This window comes from Dipodomys merriami, unplaced genomic scaffold, assembly GCF_024711535.1.
Source record: "Dipodomys merriami isolate MVZ:Mamm:240054 unplaced genomic scaffold, mDipMer1.0.p SCAF_5, whole genome shotgun sequence".
In the NCBI taxonomy this organism is placed as follows: Eukaryota; Metazoa; Chordata; class Mammalia; order Rodentia; family Heteromyidae; genus Dipodomys; species Dipodomys merriami.
In genome coordinates, this window is record NW_027206068.1 from 18,621,577 (window position 1) to 18,644,964 (window position 23,388).

The 23,388-nt window shown below is 34.1% G+C and overlaps 1 protein-coding gene across 4 annotated transcripts in view; it reads left to right on the forward strand.

Moving 5' to 3' along the window:
- Crppa (CDP-L-ribitol pyrophosphorylase A) overlaps positions 1 to 23,388 on the forward strand; it is a 239,322-nt gene that overhangs the window by 65,411 nt on the left and 150,523 nt on the right. For all 4 annotated transcript variants that reach the window (XR_011366889.1, XM_069996154.1, XM_069996155.1 and 1 more), the window contains exons 5-6: positions 1,082 to 1,127; positions 14,441 to 14,535. Coding sequence is in view for 3 of the 4 variants with exons in the window: in XM_069996154.1 (XP_069852255.1) it covers positions 1,082 to 1,127; positions 14,441 to 14,535 (141 nt within the window). In the remaining variant the exon portion in view is untranslated. The remainder of the gene's footprint in view (positions 1 to 1,081; positions 1,128 to 14,440; positions 14,536 to 23,388) is intronic.

The following is a 23,388-nucleotide window of genomic DNA, read 5'->3' on the forward strand; positions in this document are numbered from 1 at the left end:
AATGAGGAACTTCTATAACCTTATTGATTTACTATCATTTTATTGTTTACTATGTATTCCTTTCAGTTCTGTGATATAGGACTGATTCTTCAATGCCCTTCCATGATAAAGAAAAAGATGTAATTATGAAGATGCTGTTTGTTTATAGTCAAGGATTGCCAATGGGGTTAGGTCCAAAATGGAACGCTATAGACTTTTTTTTGTGGGGGGGGGTGGGCATTCCCTGAGCTCAAAGATACCTATCAACATTTTGAGACCTATCAAACACTTTGAGACCTATCAAACACTTTGAGCCACAGCACAACTTCCTAGACTTTTTTTTATTAAAATGGAATCCATGTTTTGATAAAAATTTACAATGTGAATCTTATCTAGGAACATAAAGGCATAGTAAATTCACCAGGAAATTCTTTAAATGTGGTATGATCTTTGAGAAAATTCCTTAAGATATGAATTAATGTTGGAGAAATTCAGCTAAGAATGAGGCTTGGTCATTTTTGTAATACAGAGACTTTCTCTTACCTTTCCTTGCAATATAAACTCAGCATTAAGTAGGAATGCTAATACTTTTTTATTTTTTATTTTATTTTTTGATGTGTATGCCAGTTCTGCGGCTTGCAGTCAGAGCTGTCTCTGAAACTTTTTTTTTTTTTTTTTGCTCAGGGCTAGGTCTCTACTACTTTGAGCAATAGCTTTACTTCTGGCTGTTTGGTGATTAATTGAAAATAATGCCATGGACTTTTCTGCTCAGACTGGCTTGAAACAGATCTCGGCCTCCTGAGCAGCAACACTTTTATTTGAATATTAACACATTATATTTTATTAGAAAATTTTTCTATCAATAATATTTCAGTAATGAAATGATTTTAATTTATTCAAAGATTTAAAATTAAATGTCCTACAATTTGTAAAAAAAAAGTATGATTTAATGTGGATTTTAAATGCTATTCTAACTCAGAAATTATCAGTGTTATATGTTTACAGTTTCTCTAAAATCAAGAATTTCCTTAAGGGCATTATTTTATTGCTTTCACATTCCTTCCTGCTCTGTTAAATCTAATGAGGTTTATTTGTCCTTTAGGTGACCTACAAGCGAGATCTGTATGCGGCTGAATCGATTATTAAGGGTATGTTTGGCCTTATGACTGTCAGTTCCTGTGTTTAAAAAATATAAGCCAGTTCAGAATTTCTCATGACAGTTTAAATCCCAGAAGGATAAATGCCTGTAGGCCAGTAAGGGTTCTGATTTCTTCTTTGAAAATAATTGCATTTTATTTCGTTTCCTGCTTGTGAAATTATCACTTATTATGCCACATTGATTTTTAACTTCCATAGAAGAAAAATTAGTTTATTAATTTAATTATGGGGACCTCAATACTATTGGAAAGGAAATAGTGGAAAGTGTCATTCCAGTAAAATTGTAAAGATACTTCATTTGTGCTTCTAAGAGACAGTTTTCACCCCAACACTTTCACATCTTTGTACTAGGCAGACTGTCTATATGAGACTGATTGCTTTAAAAAATGGACAGAAATGAAAAGATGGACAGAATTATTTCTTAAAAATTCTTCTTTGTTGTGATAATAGCATCAGTATTTTTGTGCATGACACTCTTTTGAATTTCTAGATCACAACTACATACAATGCCCATATTGTAACATTGTACAATGTAACATTGTGCTAGGATTCTAGTCAAGATACAGAAGGAACATTATTTTGTTTGTAGCATCTATCATTTAGGTTGGATTTCTCAATCTCAACACTATATTGGACAATCATACTGGATAGATTTTAGATTTTAAAACTATTGTACAGCATACATTGTTAAGTAGAGTGCCCAGCATTACTCATTAGATGACAACAACACTTTCTTCTCTCATGGCCCTCAAGGTGACAATCAAAAATGTCTTCTGACATGGTCAAATATTTTATAGGGGCTAAAATTGCCTTTCATTGAGAAGTATTGTTTTAAATATAATAGTAGTCTTAGCAAAACTATCCTGGAAACAAGTGTAATATTTAGAGTAAGTAATAGCTTTTATTTAAAAAATTAGATTATGGATAAAACTCAAGTGTTAATTGAGAGCGAACTTCCTAATTCCAAATTTTATTGAAATAGAAGAAATGTCTTGGATGTGAATTCTGAATACACACATTTATTTTAAAGTTTTGGGAAAATCTATTTGACAAACAATTAGGTTCATATGCAGAAAACTGCTCTGATTATGATACTGCATTTACAGTTTACCTTCAATTTCTTTGTCCTTCAAGTATATTTTGTTTCACACTGTTAGTGTAGTATAATTCATATATCTCTTTGTGTAAACAGATCATCTATAATCATAAATCAAAATGTTGACATATATTTATATGCCAGACAGGCCATGTGTAAATATTACTCTGGGAGAAATGGGATAAACCATGAGGTGGTCTGCTATGCTTTCAAAACAAAGAAATAGAATAAACTTTGGTTTTATAACAAAGTCACTTCTGCATTTCACGGACAAAATGTAAATTATCTCTTTGTGAATATTTAGTAGGTGCTTCAGCTGAGGAACCTACCTATTGCAAGACTTTGCCTACGTGTTATTGCTTGTAATGTAAAGGCCTGTATTTTAGGCATAATTGTTTTTCTTCTTTAGGCAATGGGCTCTAGTATACTATTACTTTTAGAGTTTTTAAGAAGTGTTCTATTTTCTTCTCAGGGAGGAAAATTCAACTGGCTGTATGTAAACAGATGATTTGATTCAACAAATGCCAAGAGGTTTCTTTTTCTTTTAATATATATTTACCGTAAAGATACTGTACAGAGGGGTTACAGTTACATGAGTAAGGTAATGAGTCCATTTTCTATCAAGCATTGTTACCCCAGCCTTTGTTTTTCCTCTGCCATCCTTTCTTGTTCTGTAAAATTTGTTTTTCTAAAAAGTTGCTAGGATATTCTGATGTAGTTGGTACTCTTATCAGACCGTTGATTAGATCAGGGACCTTCCTATTCCATGTTCACTGTACACCAGCAACATGGGGATTTTCTGAGATCTGAAAAACAGAATTTCTGCTCCCATTCCATTCAATCAGAATTTGTATTTTGATGAGATTACTTTGCAAATTAAATTCCAGAAGTATTCCTTTAGTCTGATATCCCGGTCTTCTCCAGGTGATTTATTGCTTAATTTTATTTATTGCATTACAAGCTTGAAGTCTTATCAAGTTTTATCAATTCCCAATGCTGGTATGCAATGTCCAACTGAGATTATGCTCTGCCTTCATGACTTGTACTAAATACTGTCTCTGATTACAGAAATATCTTTTGCACCGGCTAAATAAAAATTCAAGGTGAAAAATTACATTCCAAATACATTGTGGTTGGTAGAAGCCTCACCTGTTTCCCTTTTTCTAAGTATATTGGATACAGTTATGCAGACACTGAACCCAAAAGACATACACAAATGGAGACATATAGGAAGAGGTCATTATGAGTTCTTGGCTCACATAATTATGGAGGCTAAGTCCTGTTATCTTCCATTGTGAGCTGAGGCCCTAGTAAAGCCAGAAAGGTACAGTTTTATGTCCAAAGCAATGGTTGGTAGACCAGGAAAGCCAATAGTCTTCAGATTGAAATTGGTACTGAGAGAAAAAGATAAATATTCTACCTCCAAAAGAAGGGATTTAACCGTTCCATGTACTTTTGTTGGCAGTATGTAATACCATAGTCTAGGCAAACTATTAAATAATATAAGACTCATAAAACAGTCCCGAGTGAAAGCTCTCAAAGAATTAGATAACACTGTCCCCCATCTTCTTTGTCTATCTATTCAAATGCTAATTTCCTTTAGAAACACCATCACTGATAAAATCAGAAATAACATCTGACCATCTTTCTGAGAATCCTTTAGTTCAGTCACGTTGTCAGACAAAATCAACCATTACATGTAACAAATGTTGATACTATTTTCCTATTCACTAACATTTTGTAGCATTTCATGGGAAGTAGATTTGTTCTAGGCATAGTTTGACGGATATTATATGTATTATTTATATTCTTCAAGAAATTGGTGGTGTAATTAGTATTATTATTTTCATATTATAGTATATTCAAGGATTTTAAGGCAACTACTGACTCAGGAAGGACATAAAGCAAACTCTTAACTACAAGGCTCTGCTTTAGGCATAATAGTTTCATTACATAACTATTCTTCTTTTCCCATCCCACTGTCTTTACCCTTTATATAGAAATTGTTCAGATTCCCTTACCTGGAGCCCATAGCCTCATGCATTTTGGAATACTTTGTACTTTCAGAAGCTAACTCACAGTGGCCTTTGGAAATGTCAGAAAATGAAGATTGTGGTATAAAAATGCTTGTGCCCAGTATAATAAATACTATGGACTTTCTAGCTGGTTTAAGTTGAAGGTTGACTTTCCTATCAAGATATACAAAAATATTCCTTTGGTTTTAAGAATTGTTTGGATTTCAGCATTGCCTGTAATGTGATATGAACCTGTTTCAGCTTATGCTTTCATGAAGGTGGGAAGAATGTCTATTCTTTTGTTTCCTCCTCTTATATTGAGTTTGCCCTGAATATTTTAAGCTGTGGGAATATACTGCACTTTCCTTCCACCTGATTCCAGCACATGCTTATGGGGGTTGAGTGTGTCTATTTTTTATATCCTTCATATATTGTGGCTTAGTGAAAGAGTGTTTGTCTAGCATGTATTAAGCCCTGTGTTCGATTTCTCAGTACCACATAAACAGCAAAAGCCAGGCTGTGGCACTGTGGCTCAAATGGTAGAGTTCTAGCCTTGAACAAAAGAAGCTCAGTGACAGTGTCCAGCTCCTGAGTTCAAGCCCAGGAATGGCACACACACACACAAAAGTGAAATGGTTGCATGGCTTTCTGACAAGACTTAAAATTAGAACTGGGAGCACACACCACTCATGCCCTATGCCTTGTATATGTGACGTATTTACTCTTTAAAGCAGTGCTCTGATATTATAGCTACTATTTCTAAGTGGGAAAACTAAAATTGAAAGTTACTTTCCTGTGGGTTCCCCAGTTTGTAAGAGCAAGACTTAACAATTTAAATCCAAGTCACAGGTGCCTTTGTCTGACTCTATTCTAGGACATGTTTGTTTTGTATCTTTGACTCCTGCCTAATAGTAAAATTAATACAAGGTTTCTTTCTTGGGATGAGCACTCCAGTGGGTTTTGAAGTTCCTTAGACGCTCTGATTGCTTTGTGTTAGGATTTTTTTAGCTAATGAAGAACCATCATTCAATTAAAACTGAAGATCTTCCTCCTAGTACTTCTGAACATGGTGTAGTTGTCTAGAGAGTAGTTGGTTGCAATGAGTTTATTGGTGGCAAAACAAGTGGGTTTGAAATAGTAGGGAAATGACAACTTTCTAGACATGCCAAGAGAAATAATGCAAATTAAAATTTAGTGTCAGAATGAAGTGATTGCAGGATATAAGTTTTGTCATGCTATGAAATGAATCCTTAGTGTTATGTAATTTGTCAGGTAAGCTGCTTTTTTCCTTGCTTACTAAATATCTATGGTTGGCAGACATTTTGATAAGTATTTTCTTGTTTACTGAGTGTTTTTCTGACTGTGAAATATTTGCTAGGATAAATACCAAATTGCATGTGTGACAAGACAATGTGTAACTTCCAAATTACTTGTTGTTAGAATAGCATGTGTATTTGGTACATCTTAATTTACATCTGAGTGTTAGGAAAAGCAATTTTACTTCATTAGGATTTGACTTAGGTTTGCTAACTTCAGGCAGGATTTTGACTAAACTTTCCAAAATGAAGTCTCCAAATATGATTTTTGTCTTAAAGTTAATTGTAAGCTTCAATTGAGCATCAGGGTTTCCATGGATTATTATTTATGATAAACTGTTGTTAACAGGAAACACATATAGAAAGTGGTAGCCTCATATTGATCTTTGCCAGTCTGTGTTAAAATGCAGTTAATTGCAGATTTACTGTTAACAACCAAGCAATCTGAGAAAACCAAGCAATATCAATATTCCTGTTTCCTAAGGTAGGATTGGATTTAGTCCTTGTTATTTAATGTTTGACTCTGAAGCTTCTACTCTGACTGAAAATTAAAACTAACTTCTTCAGAGTAGTGTGATTAATTGGTACAAAAAGACAAGGGGTTGACTGATAAGTATATAAACATCCCCTTTACAAAGGGGTATTGTACTTTTGTCTTACAAAGGAGGGAGCCCACCCAAGCCTGCTCGGCCTGCCCAGACCAACCCAAACTATATTAAAGTGGTAACAGATGCCAGGAGTAACATACTTTATAGAAATATACATAAGCCATACAAACAGTCCCAAACCACACTTGATTTAATATGTTGGACATATCCTGGCAAAAGGGTCAATATTCTAAAATTTTCTGAGAAGAAAAGCCCCTGTTGGACTTTCTAAATAAAAGATTGTGTTGTTTATGCCTCCATGCTTCAGCAACCTTTGAACATATTCAATTTGATAGCTTATATTTAATTTGGTATTGTAAAAAACAATTTTATTTTGCTCTGGTTATAATTGTAGAAGTCCAAGTAAGCTTATGCTATAAAACTGCCTATGGTACTTCTTTTTTTTTTTGGTCAGTGGGACTTGAACTCTGGGCCTGGGCATTGTTCCTGAGCTCTTCAGCTCAAGGCGAGTGCTTTACCATTTAAGCCACAGCACCACTTCCTGGTGCTTCTTTCTGTATGTCAGTTTATATAAAAATGGAAAGAAAAGGTTAAAATTTAAAATTATTTCAGCTTTACCATTAGTTAAAATTAGTTAATATTTATGTCCATATAATAATTTGTGCCTTTTCTAAGGCATTATTTAATTTTTTTAAGTATTTGTTTTGTTTTTGTTTTTGTGCCTGTCCTGGGGCTTGAACTGAGGGCCTGAGCTTCTTTTATTCATGGCTAGTGTTCTACCACTTAAGCCATAGCACCACTTCTGTATTTGTTTTATTGTAAAGGGAATAAATCAACTTTTTTTTCTTCTGGAATATAACATTTCATTTCGAACACTTAAGTTTGGTTTAGAAAAAAAAACATTTATTTATTTATGTGCTTGTTTGCTTATTGTGCTAGTACTGGGGTTTGAACTGAAGGCCTTACACCCTTGCTTGGCTTTTTGGTTCAAGGATGCCTCTGTACCACTTGAGCTATACCCCACTTCCAGCTTTTTGGTGGTTAATCGGCGATAAGCTTCTCATGGACTTTTCTGCCAGAGCTGGTTTCATGATCCTCAACTCTCAACCTCCTGGGTATCTCAGGTTGTAGATCTGAGCCACAGACATCTGGACACTCTTACATCTTTTAGAAATATCCCTTTTTGAATATTAATTATGTAGGTGGATTTTTTTCAATAAGCATTTAAAAACAATAACTTATACCAAACGGTATAATGCCTATTATCCTCTCCATACAAATAGTATTTTTTTTAAAGTGGTAGTAAAGCAATTAAGCATTTTTGTACTTATACCTTGAAGGTAGCTCAATATACTTTTAAAATTAGGTTTGACTGAAAGGAATAAAGTAAAATCACATGTGCACAAATTTAATTCAATATTAATGAAACTTGAGATGACTTTCTGTGTTGAAACATATGTCTGATGCATATAAAGAATCAAATGCCTTAATTTTTTAGTGATTTTTTTTAAAACATTTTTACTTAAGATTGGAAAATTGTTTTGAAATTCATGAATCAAGTTAAAAAGATGAACAATGTTAAAATCAGGTTTTTTTTTCCCATCTTTAACGGGACAGTGTTCTGCATCTGTAGTATGTCTTTGTCAGTTTTTTTTTTATTAAATGTTCAGAGATGGCACCGTTTATATTAACCATGTTTCTTTGGACAAAAGAAAGTGACAGCTAAGATTTATTTGGAGACCTTAATTTTTGATGTTTCTAACTCTTTTGACTGACATTCAATTTCCCCAAATTTCTCATTCATCTGTAAACTTCTTTGTGCATAATAGTTTTTTTGTTCTTCATTCTCTTGAAAGTGGTACTGTGATTGTACCTAATGTGAATATTGGAGAACATTTGTGTCAAGCTTTAATTAGTAAGAATAGAAAGGCAGCAAAATAATTTAAGAGGAGTTTGGTTTCTTTGCGATTTTATTTTAAGAAAAGATGTAAGTTGGTAAGTTAAATATTTGGGTCAAGTTTAGAGAAAGTAATTTTTCTTTGTTTATGTAATCTTATAATTTTCTTAATTTGTCATCAGTGAAAGGGCAATTCCAGCATCTGTAAGTAAATCTGACATTTTCAAAACTTTGAAGACTACAAGATACTATGAAGCAACTAGCTAAGTAAACTTGATAACAAATACATCAGGCATGTGTACTTCACTCTGATGTAGATAGATAAAAATATATGACATATATACTTAAACTATATTGCAAAAATTCTGATGAGTCACTAACCTTAGAAAAATGTGTTTATTTCAAAAATATTTCAATGGAGTAGGAGAATATAGTCATAATAATCAGTGCATAACTTATGAAACTACAAAAATTGATGGAGGTTTGGGGCTGGGAACAAAGATGAGAATCATAAAAAGGATAATATTGATCAATATACATTATGCTTACAAACTGACATGCTGTTGCTAACCCCTTAAAAATAATAAAAAAAATTTTCACTTAGGTGAGAAGTACAAATACTTTCAAGTACAAAGAGTATGATCTCATTCAGTTGAAAGACAGTAAAACGAGTGCATTTCTTACACCTAAAAGTGTGTACAGGAGACTGGGTGTTGCTTTCCTACTTCTTACTTCCAGTTCCAAAATGGGGAAGCTCATTCAATATTTTGTGACTCATCTAAAAAGGAGTTTAAGATGTGATGGCTTAAAGCATCCTTTATGAAAAGACTGACCAGGAGATTGTCCTCCAGCTGAAACATGCACATTAACAACAGAGTTCTCTCCTAAGGGGATCACCTTGACCTTTTCTGAGATATGTATAGTTTTCTAGCGAGTTTATTTATTGGCCACGTTGTCCATTTGTCTTAGAGTCGTGGCTTGTTTGTTATTTTCTCTCTTCTTATACTAATAGCTTTGTTCTCAATATGTTAAGAGAAACTTTAATCACCCTTTGACAAATAAAGCTTAGAGAATGATAGCAAATTGCAATAGTAGCGATTTTTTTAGATAGGATCTCAATATATAGGATCTCAATATATACCTCTACTGCCCAATTGCTGGGATTACAGATGTGCACCATCGTATCCGGCTTGTAATTCTGTTTAATATCATTTTCAAATGTTGGAGAGGAAGAATTTAGATTCCCCAATTGGCTTCTGATTCAAGGAACTCACCTGGAAAATACCCTCACTTTGAGTAAATTACACTTTTTGGAAGTAAATATATTTGGATTTGATACAGTTCTTATTTACCTGAAAAATCTAAAGCTTTTGAAATGTTAGTACAATGGACAAGGTCTGGTGGAAAAATCTTTTGGCATTGGATGTTTTCAAGACAATTAAAAATATACTTCTGGATTTTTGCCCATTAACTTAAGGAACTTGTTTCACTTAGTATTTTGCTTTGTTTGTCTGAAGGAAAGTAAGAGGCATTTTAAAAGATGAGTGTTATAAATGAGATTTGGGCCTCCTTCATAAGCTTTCAGATTTATGCACTAAAATTCATGTTGCTTTTGAATGACTTTAGTTAGAGTAACACTGGAATTGCACATCCATGAAATGACATTGTATGTAAATAATATATTCCTAAACCATGTCACCTATCTACAAGTAGTAAAATTTAGATTGCAAAGAACTAGTCAGGAGGTTGGAAGCCCTGAAGTGATTCTGTGTACAACTTAATTGAAACTTGAGAGAATTTCAAAGGAGTCTGTCATCTGGAGCTATGATATATTCAAAATTTTGACATTCAGGATATCAATGTAGACATTTTTTGATGGCCCTCCAGGGGAGATGACTGGAATTCTGACTGTGTTCCTTCCTCTTTCAATTTTTTGAAAAGCATCAAAATAAGCACAAAATGAGGATCATCTCTCTGCTTGAAAGATCCTTCCTGTATTTCTCTACTTGGAGCTAACAATATATAGTTATTATTTTGGAGAGTCCTACACGGAACAACTGATCTTCTGAGAAGCTGTCTTCTCTAATTTAAATCTGTGTATGCTTCAGTGATTGTGAATCCTTTTGGTGTTTGAGTGTATTGTCTTTTCTAGTACACTGTGGATCAGGGAACCAGCCAAGACAAAGAATTAGAAAATTCTTTGTGTTAATTTTTATATTCCTAAACATTTGAATTAAGGTACTATTGGAGAGTATTCTTTGCTTTTAAGTAACTAATATAATCATACAGATGAAACCAAACCAAAAACTATCCAGACAGATTTAATCATATACAAGAGACAAATTTAAAATACTGAAATAAAGGAAAACAAGCATAAGTCAAAGAGAGGTAAAAGAGCAGAAAGAGAAAACAAAGATAGCTGACATCCAAATGTATCTTTCTTTAACTTTACATGGTTCTAGTACCCTATTAAATACAATAATTTCCATTATAAATATTAAAGTATTTTTCTTCTCTATAATTCCAACTCCAATATGACTATGTTGAGAGTAGATGAAAGAAAAATCATGCCATACGTGCATAAATAAAAATAAAATATCAAGCCAGGCTCTGGTGGCTGGCTCAATTCTGTAGTCCTAGCTACTCAGGAGCCCGAGATCTGAAGATTGTGATTTGAAACCAGCCAGGGAAGGAATGTCCATGAGACTCTTATCTTCGATAAAAAGAAAAAAACTACTCAGAAAAAGCCAGAAGTGGTGCTATGGCTCAAGTGACAGAGTGCTAGCCTTGAGAAAAAGAAGTTATTTCTTTGCTGCTTTGTATGTCCCTCCCCCTCGGTATAACCCCTGCTTTCCCTGTATTTGATGTTGGTATAATTTGTGGAGGGGAAGGGAAAAACAAATCATTTAAATAGGAATGCAGGTGGACCCATTGCAACAATGAGATATACAAGATGTTATGTCAAAAAATGAACTTTACAACTTTGGCGGGGGAGAGGGGATGGGAAGGGATGGGAAGGGGAAACAAAGGAGAAGGCAACAATGCTTGATAAGAAATGTACTCATTATCTTGCCCATGTAATTGTAACCCCTCTGTACAGTATTTTCACAATAAAAAAAAATCTCTTGCATAAAAAAATAAAGAAGTTCACAGGCAGTGCCCAGGCCCTGAGTTCAAGGCCTAAGATTCTGGCACAAAAATTAGATACGATAAAATAAGTTATTAATGATTATATTATCACCCAAGTAGAGTTTAGCGAATGGAAAATTGCCTATAATGAAGAAGGGTATCTCATCACACTATAAGATCATTTTGGTGTCTTATTCTTTGTGCCACTACCAGAGAATGTTACAGACTGGATGCTTTATAAACAAGGTAAACTTATCCTCTCCGAGTTTCAGAAGCCTGGAAGTTTATAGTGCTCACATCAGGTGTGGGCCTGCTTGTTGTATTTTCACATTGGCAGAAGGTTGAAAGGAAAGATGATGAAAATTGTGTTCTCACATGTGAGGATGATCATCTACATTTTTTCAGGATTTCCTTAGAGTCCTATTGCCTGGGCCATGAATACATTGCATCTCTGAGGACATTGAAGCACTTTCTATGATGGACCCAGGGTTGATGGCTAGATGTGTTTGGAGGGTGTTCCCACTCAGCCATCTCTTGGCAAAAATCATGGGTTTGAACTCAGGGCCTGAGCGTTACGCTTTTTAGTTCAAGGCTAACGCTATACCACTTTGAGCCATGGCTCAACTTCCTGATTTCTGGTGGTTAATTGGAAATAAGAGTCTTGAGCACTTTCATGTCCAGGCTGGCTTTGAACTGCAATCCTCAGATCTCAGCCTCCTAAATTACTAAGATTATAGGCATGAGCCACCTGTACCCAGCACTTGGCAAAATTCTAAGTGAAGCTTTTCATCAGATAAAATTATAAGTTGGAAAGAAGGAAATAAAACCTTAATTATAATATATGTGCATACAGAAAATCTAAAATGATGAAAACTAGAATTTGTAAGTGAATCTGGCAAGTTACTCCTTATAAGGTCTGTATAAATTTTATTTATTTTATATAAAAAGGCAGGGAAAATCAACCTCCTGCTATGTTTTGTTTCAGTTCTTTTTGTGTTATTCTATCAATTTCTCAGAACAATTGTGGTATTATTACATTAATTGTGGTGTTTATAAATTACTTTATACAATAATTTTTGGTGCTTATTGTGTTTATTTTTTCATGAGAAGTGTTTTTCAATCTTATTATCTAGCTTTTTGCTAGGATGTCATAAAGCCAAATTTTGTCTACACATTGACTTTCATGATGCATAAAATTTGGGTTGGGTTTGTTTCCAAAGCGACTGCTTTGAGAACAGTTATTTTCTGTAGAGTCCACGTGACCTCCAGGATCTGACCTGATTGATGACCCACCTCATTGCAGGTTCACTGCCAAATTCTTCCATGGCTTTGAAGTAATTCTGTTATCAGTAATCTGTGCTTATGTGGATACTTTTCCTATATCAATACATTTGAAAATTTTGCTGCTGTTTTAAAAAACCTTTAAAAATTGTTTTCAGGGCTCCTTCCTCCCACATCTTGGACAACCTACTCACCTTTTGAGAGTGACCTCTGAGCTCATTTTATTCTAGAGTTAATCTGATTTTCTTACCAGTATATATCTCTTACCCCAGGCTGAGCCATTTAATTGAGTTTTGTTTTCTTAAATATATTAAATTGTACTAAAATCATGTAATTTAGGGTACTTAGCTTTTTCTTTTTGCTTTTTTTTGTGATAATAGGGCTTGAATTTCAGGTTTTATGCTTGTTAGGCAGCTATTTTTCTGTGGAGTAATGCCTCTAGCCCTTTTTTTTTTTTTTTTGCACTGTTTATTTTGAGCTAATATCTTCTTTCCCAGGATCTCAGCCAGACTGAGATCCATGCATTTTATGCTTTTCATAGCTGAAGTGACCAGTACATACCGCCATGTCAAGTTTTATTCTTTTAAGGTGATGTCTCGTGAACTTTTTTGCCAAGCTGATCTTAGTACCTACCATAATTCTCTCAATCTGAGTCTCCCACATAGCTGGGATGATAAGGAGCATCATCTGTGCCAGGATGTTAGTTGCGAAGGCATCTCTTGGTGTATGCCTGAACTGGTCTTGAAATGTTATAGGTGTGAACCACTGGCTTTTGACTTAATTATGAGTTAATTCTAAGAGTTGTTACTATCCTAACACATAAGTAAACAGAGTCCTAAAGAGATGAAATAATTTTAAGTTAATGTAACAATGTTGTAGCAGATCTATATTCAAAAGAGAAGAAAATTTCAATCCTTTTGAATTAATTTGCACATATGTTTACATTTTTTTGAATGAAGGGTATAAGTGGAGAATGTTTTCCAGTTTTTTCAGACCCTATTACAAGGTAGGCAACCTTAGAGGAGGGCATAGTTTTAGGGACAATCTGGAGTAAAACAGCTTAAGTCTAAAAAAGAATGACAATATTTAGTTAATAATACATACTTATTTTGAAGCATTAAATTGGATAATGTTCTCAAATGACTTGATTTTGGGCCTCTTATCTGACATTAAGTGCTACTTTCTTTTTTATCACATGATAGTCTATCAAAGCAATGACTCCTTAAATGGGAGGCACCTATGCATTTCATAATACCTCAAATTTGTCTGCTGTAGAGTACTGGCACATATTTTGGGAGAATGTCATCATGTCACATGGTTTAGATTTTAAAATCAAGCCATCTCAAATAAGCCTCTCAAATTTGAGGAAAATTCATCCATTTTCAATGTCATACTCAGAATCAAAATAGACCTTGATTAGGTTGAATTGGCAATCTAGATAATGGCAGGGAAATTCTGATCTTAGTCAGGAGGATTCCTCCTCTTCTCCCCAGGAACATCTTTTAGCCTAGAGAGCAGATCTACCTGAGAACAGTAATTTCTCAGATTCTCAGATTCTAGGAGGCTGTTTATAAATGTGAAAGGATGGAATTGGTAGTGACAATTGGATATTAGTTCCACTTACTCTCTTAAAATTGTGGACTACATTCTTGCTTCTGTTGGTTATACTATGGTTACTAATCTACACATTGTTTAATGTGTAGGTTTGGGTGGTAAAAAGTTGCTTCTGTTGTACTATGATTGGTTACTAATCTACACATTGTTTAATGTAGATTTGGGTGGTAAAAAGACTCCATGACTTCTTAATGTGTAGTTTAGGTAGCTTTAATTGGTGTGTAGACAGAATCTCCATCTTCTTGGTCAAGGGCTATGAAAACAAGTAAACATAGGTTTCTGTAGTAGGGCTTTGTTCTGTGTTCTGTTTGTTATATTTTTAACATTTTTTTCCTTTTTTAATTCAGAGAGAATTTCACATGAGGTTTGTGTAGTTATGGATCCCAAACGAGATAAAGAACCTGTAGATCATTTCCTTGAAGCTCTCAAAAATGAATTAAATGTAAGTATCCAAATATGAAAGTTTGGAAATGTAAGTTTGTAAAGTTGGCCACAAAATTTTGTAGTATTGACATCTACCTTGGAAAAGCATAGGACAAACTTCAGTCCCAATGTATCATTTTGCCTTGAGTAGATTCTTCCCTCTCTTTCCACTTAGGACTTGCAGTTTATTCCAACTCCTGTCCATTCCTGTTGTGATTTTCTCCTGATCCTCATCACTGCAGAACTCCCTAGTGCATGTGCCCCAAACTATCACCTAGATCTACTTGAAGGTGGTAGTGCACAGCACACATTAGATTCATAGTAAGCTTTGTTGATTATATAAAAACCACAGAAAAATCAATCAATGTATATTAATCGAGAAGAATTTTGATTGTAAGTTGAACATTATAATGAAAATATCATTGTATGCCTCGAAAAATAGAAGAAGCAGTAAGTAGGAAGCTGTTGATAGAAACTATGTACAACATTTACCCCCAAGGAAAATTCTATAATTATTTTAATAACTTGTAGTTTCAAGTATTTTTCTTGCATTTTCATTAATTTCTCTATTTAACTTGTGATCAAAATTATAACTTTTTATCATAAACATAATGAAATTCTGGTCAAAAGCAGGCAAGTTCATTTTAGTTAATGGTCTAATTTTATCAGGATATCAAACTGCATATCACTTTTGTTGCCTAATTTCCTTGTCTGCATACTGAAATATTAAAAAAAATTTATATTATATTTGTGAGAGTTGAACACAATATACTTAAAGTACTCATGTTTTGCTGTATATACATATTAAATGATTATTGCAAATGTAATTGACATACTACAAATTATTTTGGTTCTTTGAAACTAATCTGATGGATTTATTTAGGAAGATTCATGGGTAAAATATTCCCAATATTTTCATGAAATTGTTTCATCTCAAAATGTCCTGAATTTTGAAAATTTTCTTAATTTTAGTAAATGTTAGGTTATACTTTTTGTCTGTTTTATACCTGTACTGACAATAGGAATATCATTTTACTGTTTATTCTTTTGTCTTTATCATCTCATGTGGTTTGTTTGATATTTCTACTGCTACTCTTTGTGTGTTTATGTGTATGCATGTCTTCATGTGCTTATGTGTGTGTGTCAGTTCTATTTGAACTCAGGGCCTGGGCACTGTCCCTGAGCTTTTTTACTCAAGGTTAGCACTCTACAACTTGAGCCACAGCTTCACTTCTGCATTTTTGGTGGTGGTTAATTGGAGATAAGAGTCTCATAGGCTTTCCTATCTGAACTGGTTTTGAGCCCAGATCTTCATATCTCAGCCTCCTGAATAGCTAGGATTATAGACATGAGCCAGCAGCACCCAGTTTCGTGTTCCTTTTTAAGAAAGATAATTTTTACCTCCTTTAGGAAGAAGAAATCAGTGGATCAGAATGATTTTACTACCCTAATGACATGCTTCTTTCTTACTTGTTTTCAGGAAAGGCTGAAAGATATTCTTACTGGTTCTTCCACCTCCTTTTATAACTCCTTTACTCCTGGACCTTCTCTTTTCTCTATTTCTAATCTACCTCCCCTATGAGTCTAGACCTCACAGCTGGTGATTTGTCCTGCAAGAGTGCTTCAGTTTATTTATTTTGAGTATTCCTTGGTCACATGTTCCCAGAAATTCTTAGCAAAATGAGAATCTTCATGTTGCTCTTTTATATTGAAGTCTGAATTGGCATCCACAGAAGTTGCCCCTCATTTCTGTTGTTTCCTCCGGAATTGCCTGCTCAGCTAATCAGGCAATTCATGCTAATAATTTTATTTTCTAGCTCTCTTAATTTTTCTTCACTTTTGGCTGTGATTTCTTAAACTGTGTGGGCCTATACAGATACAGACAGTTTATCTCTACTTTCTAATACCGGTATTGTGATAAATATTGCTTATGGATGTTTGGTTTTGACATTCTTCTTGTGTTTTTATTTTTGAAGGGCTCTATATAAGAGACTAGGATAAAATACCTAGGTGTAGAGTATTTTCTTCCTCTTCATTCTTAGAAAAAACAGATCTCTTGGCCATTTCTAATTTTAAGTACTTACTTAAATTTCATTTTTATTGACAGGATGTAATTTATTGATACTGAGAGGAACTATGGATTTTTTAAAAAATTAAGCTTGACTTGAGGTTAAGAATACTACTGTAAGCCAAGTTAAGATGTATGTATGTATGCAAGAATCCAAAAGACAAGAAGATGACTGCTTGTAGGGGATATATTACAGTTTTATTTATACTTTTAAATTAGCTAATACATAATTAATTTATTTTTAATTTTAACTTTTTATAAAAATATTCTTAATGGACACATTAATTGTATTTATTGTGGCTTATAATGTATAATATTTCAATAAAATATGCAATAATTAGATCAGGATAATTGGCATATCTATATTGGTAGACATTCATCACTTCTATGTGTTGGGAGCATTTAAAATGGTTTGATCTGGCTATTGTAAGACATTCGGTTAATTGGTATTAACCACAGATACTTTACTGTGCTATAGATGACTAGAAGTCTAGTGAAGAACTTTAATGACTGACACTTGGATATGCTCTTCTTGTAACAATCTTGTTGAGCTTGGAAGAAGATGTCACTTCTGCTTAGCTGTCTTCTATTTTCTCAATTTCATAACAAATTCTTAAAAAACTTAAACTTAACATACTCTTGTCTTTCCTTGGCAGTCACAAATCTTTGTGCCAAGAACAATGTTATGTACTTTTGTTTTTGAAATCATTCTACAATGTCTCTTTTTTTCTTTTTAGAACTAGAAACAGAGAAACCTTCTGGGTTTGATTTACCTAGAGTTATATAATTAGTGAGTATAGATGCTAGTTGGTGTGATATGATTTTTACTAATTATTGATCTAAGGACAGTGAGTTTGACAGAGAGTATAGTTAAGGTCTGAAAGGGAAATGATTATCTAGTTTCATGTATTTTATTTTTCCCTTATAAAGGTAAATTTATTTTATGGCAATTTGTTTTAGCCCATGACTTAAAGTAAACACAAAATGCCACCTATTCTAACATTTTTATCTCCAAGAGCTTTTGTCTGAATTTGAAAAGAATATATAGAAAGAATGAAGTCATCACTATTGAAATTGGTAGGCCAGATCAGTGGGTGTGGAGCTGCTCAATGTACAATGGGAGGATTGTTTTATTGATTTGTAAAGTGTTTCCCATTGAAACCAAAGGAGGGGAGTGAGTGTGCTCATGGTAATTACCTGGATAGACTTGCAACAGAACTTTCAGGTTTTCCAAATATCTTAACTCTAATGGTAATGGAAAATACAAAATTCACAGAGGAGGTTGCTAAAGCAGTAAATTAACGAGTGAGTTGGTTAAGAGATATCCCTCATTTTACTACTACTAAATTAGAGTACTTTATTAACACCTTGACCATAATTGTTAGATTGTTCCTTAAGAACTTTTAAGTGTTTCAATGAACCTTCCCATGTTAGAGACAGAACTCTTCAGAGAGGGTTGACATTGATGGAAGACGCCTCTTCCACTTTTTCCCAGCTCTCAACAAATACTGAATAATAGTTGACATGACTGAAACTACTAAGGAATGTTTAGGAAAATGTGATCAATCTCCTATTAGGTTCTTAATTTATTGATTTATTTACCAACTCATAAATGCCTATTCTGCTGGATCAAAATTGAAAATCAGCCTTAGCAAGTAAGTCCAAGAGACTATTATCTCCAATTAATTAGCAAAAAGCCAGGAATGGAAATGTGATTCAAATGGTACAACACCAGTACTGATTAAAAAGAAAAAAAACAAGCAAGACACAAGGCCTTGAGTTCAAGCCCCGGTACTGCGTGTGTGCGTGCATGTGTGCGCAAACACACACAAATGTGCTCACACACACACAAACACACATGCCCACACTCACAAAATGCCTATCTACTACAGTGATTGGATATATAGAATTAAACTAAGCAATTATGGCTCTTGTCTCAAGGAGTTTTTCATCAAATTGGAGATAGAACAATAAATATATACAAATATCCAAGGGCTGTTTTATTAAAAATTGTCATGAATATTCTAAGACAAAGTAACCTGTGCCAGGGAGAATGATTTATAGGGGTTAGAGGCAATGAGTGAATTCTCTGAGCAGATTGTGGCCTTTAGATTAACCTAGAAGGGCAACGAAGTGTTATCTATTTGAAGAGCAAGGCAGAAGCAACAATATATGAAAGACGTTAAGAGCTTAGTTCAGGGGGACTGTGACTAGAGTGGAGACAGAATGAGAGGATATGAAGTGAGAAATGGGGACAGACTCAGAGGTAGCTTTACTGGCTCTTCTGAGTTCACTGAGTTACTGCAGGTATTATTATTTTATATTTTGTCTTAACAAAATAAAGTGATAGAGCATTTTAGCTGAAAATGACAAGGTCTAGTTCACCTTCACAAAAAGTTATGGGGCTGATGTTTCCTTTCTATAGAAGAAGACACACAGTTTGATTGTTTTTATATATCACATCACTCCCACACTCCCATGAAACTGTTCAACCCAATTTTAATTCCTGTAATAAAAGGAATGAAGTTCCTAAAGTATACTGATCTACATACCTGAACAAATAGGGATCCTAGAAGCTTTTGTGTATTTTGCTTATCCCCTCCTTCCTGTTTCCCATAGCATATAATTTAATTATTGTTTTGTATAACCACAGATGACAAGCAGAGTATAACTGGAAATCATTTGTTCTGCTGGGTATAGCACATGCTCTTGTTTGTCCCTCGTTTAATTTTCCTCATGCCCTCCAGGTAGTGTCCAGTGTACGGATGTGGATTTTTTGTTATCGACCTCAATAAATTCCGTATATGTAATATGTCAAACAAAACATCAAGAGTAGTAAATGGTCAGAGGAAAAGCAGAAATGAAAGAAAGAAAATTAAGCTCTATCAGCATCTTAAGAAGCAGTCAACATAGTTATTTTATGTTGATTTTGAAGCAGATGATGTATTTAGTCTGAAGATACAGATTTTCATTTTTGGGGCTAAGTGTAGTTAATAGAAGAGTGACACTATAATGCTATTTCTTCTCTTGGTCCTCTGACTCTGAACAAAGACAATTAACTCTATGGGATAATTGTATTTGAGAGTAGAAACTGTCTGAAGACCATCTCATTGGGGCGGGTCAGATCATTCTATCCAGTTAGCCAGATTTTCTGATGGTTTCTTTTGGGTCCGGTCGTGGAGCCTGAACTCTGGGCCTGGACACGGTCCCTCAGCTCTTCAGCTCAAGGCTAGAGCCCTACCACTTGAGCCACAGCCCCACTTCCAGCTTTTTTTTCTTTTTGCTTATGTGGTGCTGAGGAACCCAGGACCTTAGGCATGCAAGGCAAGCGCTCTTCCACTGAGCCATCTTCCCAGCTCTGATGGTTTCTTTAGAGGAGAAAAGAAAGTCTAAACTTACTGGGCTATTTTGCTTAAGATGGGATTAATTATGTACACAACATATTTGTCAAAGTCAGTTTATAATTACAAATGTTTGCCATGGTTGTGTGATGTGACTGTTAATGCTGGAGGTCAGTTACTATTACTTAATTTTCCCTATATATTTAACATATATTTTGCTTTTTTAGCTAGTATATTTGTGAGACACCAGAACCTGTCAAGTTATTGCTTCTCCTAGAAGATTCAGATTGTTAGTTTATAAAATTTACCACTTAAGAAAATAATGTCATTTTCACAAATTATAGACATTTTTATGAATTCATAACAAAAGAAAAAAACAAAACCAGAATGACTATGTATTTTTGGGCATCCATTTGTGAAGTCAGGTCTTTCCTTTTAATTCAGGAGATTGGTTTTTTACACATAGAATAAATATCTCTAGAAGGAAATTACATAAAGAATGTTAAAATGTTTTCTTTTGTAGAATGTTAAAATGTTTTCTTTTGTACTGGGGATGTGCCTCAGCGGTAGAATGCTTGGCTAATACGCACAAAACCCTAGGATCCATGCTGGCAGTGGGGAAAACAATGCTCTTTGCCATGTGGATTATAGTTAATAACTTTCAACAACAGTTGATGTTTTTTGAGACAAGAGATTTTTTTTTTTTCTTAGAAATCCTGTAGTCAAGATTGGTATCCTCTAGCCTTTTCCTTCTGAATGCTAGGATTACAATCCTGTATCATACTAACATATATAGTTGAGTTTAGTAAAATTATGTGTATGCTAAGTTATGCTATTTTAAATTGAGACATAACTTTAGATGTTATTCACAGTGACTTTATTTTTGGCTCTAATTATAGATTAGAAAATATTTTATTTTTATTTGTTTATTTATTTATTTTTGTTGGTTATGGGGCTTGAATTCTGGGCCTGAGCGCTGTCCCTCAGCTTTTCAGCTCAAGGCTAGCGTTCTGTCACTTAAGCCACAGCGCCATTTCCGGTTTTCTGGTGGTTTATTGGAGATAAGAGTTTCATGGCTTTTCCTGCCCTGGCTGGCTTTGAACCATGATCCTCAGATCTCAGCCTCCTGAGTAACTAGGATTACAGGCGTGAACCACTTGCACCAGGCTATATTTGTTAGTACTTACTTTCACAATTGAGTTAGGAGACATCTTCACGTTGGCCATTAACATGCAGTGTAATTTTATTTTACAATGCCAAAAAAAATAGTGTTTTCTATTTTTCTAATGTCTTTAGCTAAATAATGGTTCCAGAGTTTTGGTGGTTCTAGGTAAACTGAACCAAATACACTCCATTGATATTGTGGTCAGAATAAATTACTCCTGGCATTTTATCATCTGAAAATGCATTTCCAAGCTATGAACTTGCCTATTCATTGGGTAATTGTTTCTTACTTTTTTCTATTGAACTATATGTGTATAGTGACTACTCATACATTTGAGTTAGAGTCCCTGTTGATTGACAGGGAAGATTGAAGACAATCTTCATTTGATACTGAGCCTTTCTCACACAATGAGGTCATGATCACAGTCCAATATGTTATCTTGCACATGCCTTGAAATTGTCTTTTTTTTTTTTTGCTTCTATTTTTTACCTTCCTTGAAAGGTCTGGGTATTTCAATTTGCTTCATGAAGTTGTCCCCACTTGTATGTTCTTGTACTTCTGAAAATATTAACTGTGGCACCATTCCTCATAGACTACTTGTTTTTATTATGCATATCTCTTTCACCAACTCTTAGCATGGATCCTTCACACTATGCTGTGCCTTTGGTGGGAGTCAGATAAATAGCTGTGGGTAATGATGATAGGACAATGTACAAGCAAACTTCTGGAATACCTTTCTTCTTGGATACCAGCCAGAGACATTTCTATAGATAAAGAGGTAGCTGCTGGGCATCCATCAATCATGTGAATAGTTGAGAAGAATCTAAAATACACAAGACATTCTAATTGATTTCCTAACCAAAAGTAAGGACTAGTTACACCACTGTAGGGAATGGAAGGGAAGGGCAAATTACAGATGCTGCAGAGATTCGATGAAATAGAGTCCACAACAGGGATGGAATTAGTAGTGAGCTGTACTCTACCAGGAATGGAGTAAGAAGAAACAACCAGAAACATTTAAAAATTCTTCAGAATATGTACAAAGATTCCATAGTGAGATTTGATTTTCCTTTTTGTATTGTCTAGAAAAGTCCTATAAAAGTATCTGGGTGTACACATTTGTATATTTGAAATAATTCATATGATTGTGTTTTTGTTGTTGAAAATATAATTCAACCTTAATGTTTCTAAAATATTTTGAGCCTTTAGGCTAAATAATTGCTGTTCAGTAGGTTATATATATATATATATATATATATATATATATATGTATATGTATATGTATATATATGTATATATATCTTATAATGGAAATTTATGTGACATGGAAATTTTTACATAAATATAACAAGTTTATCCATGAGAAGAAAAATACACTAATAAAAATAGCTGTGTACTGTATATCAGGTTTGAAGGAATATAATGGCAGCATTTAGGTTGATATTAACTAGTAACACTAATAAAAATAGCTGTGTATTGTATATCAGGTTTGAAGGAATATAATGGCAGCATTTAGGTTGATATTAACTAGTAACTTCAAGTTCATTAATTTTGCTAGAATATCATTTATTTATTGTACATATTTTGTACATATTTATATTATCTGTAATGTTCCAAATCCAGCTAGGCTGTGTAGCATATTTCTTTTTTTTTATTGTGAAAATACCGTACAGAGGGGTTACAATTACGTGGGCAAGATAATGAGTACATTTCTTATCAAGCATTGTTGCCTCCTCCTTTGTTTCCCCTTCCAATCTCTTCCCATCACTCCCTAGCCCCGCCAAAGTTGTGTTTTTTGACATAACATCTTGTACATCTCATTGTTGCAATGGGTCCACCTGTATCCCTATTTAAATGATTTGTTTTTTCCCTTTCACTCCACAAATTATACCAACATCAAATAAAGTGAGAGCCGGGTTATACCCTGGGGGAGGGAATTAGAAAGCAACAAAGAAATCATCTTATAAGTATGTTAGAAACAATTGCATGAAAGAAAAAACATTTGAATGCTTATCTTGGGGTTCATTTCGCCTAACATCAACTTATCTGACCTTTTCTGCTTGTCTCAGACATATACTAGTTATTGCAAATAAGGGAAACCATGGGACCTATGTTTCTTTGGGCCTGGCTTACTTCACTTAGTATAATTTTTTCCAAGTCTTTCCATTTCCTAACAAATGGGGCAATGTCATTCTTTCTGATGGAGGCATAGAATTCCATTGTGTATATATACCACATTTTCTTGATCCATTCATCTACTGAGGGGCATCTGGGTTGGTTCCATATCTTAGCTATGGT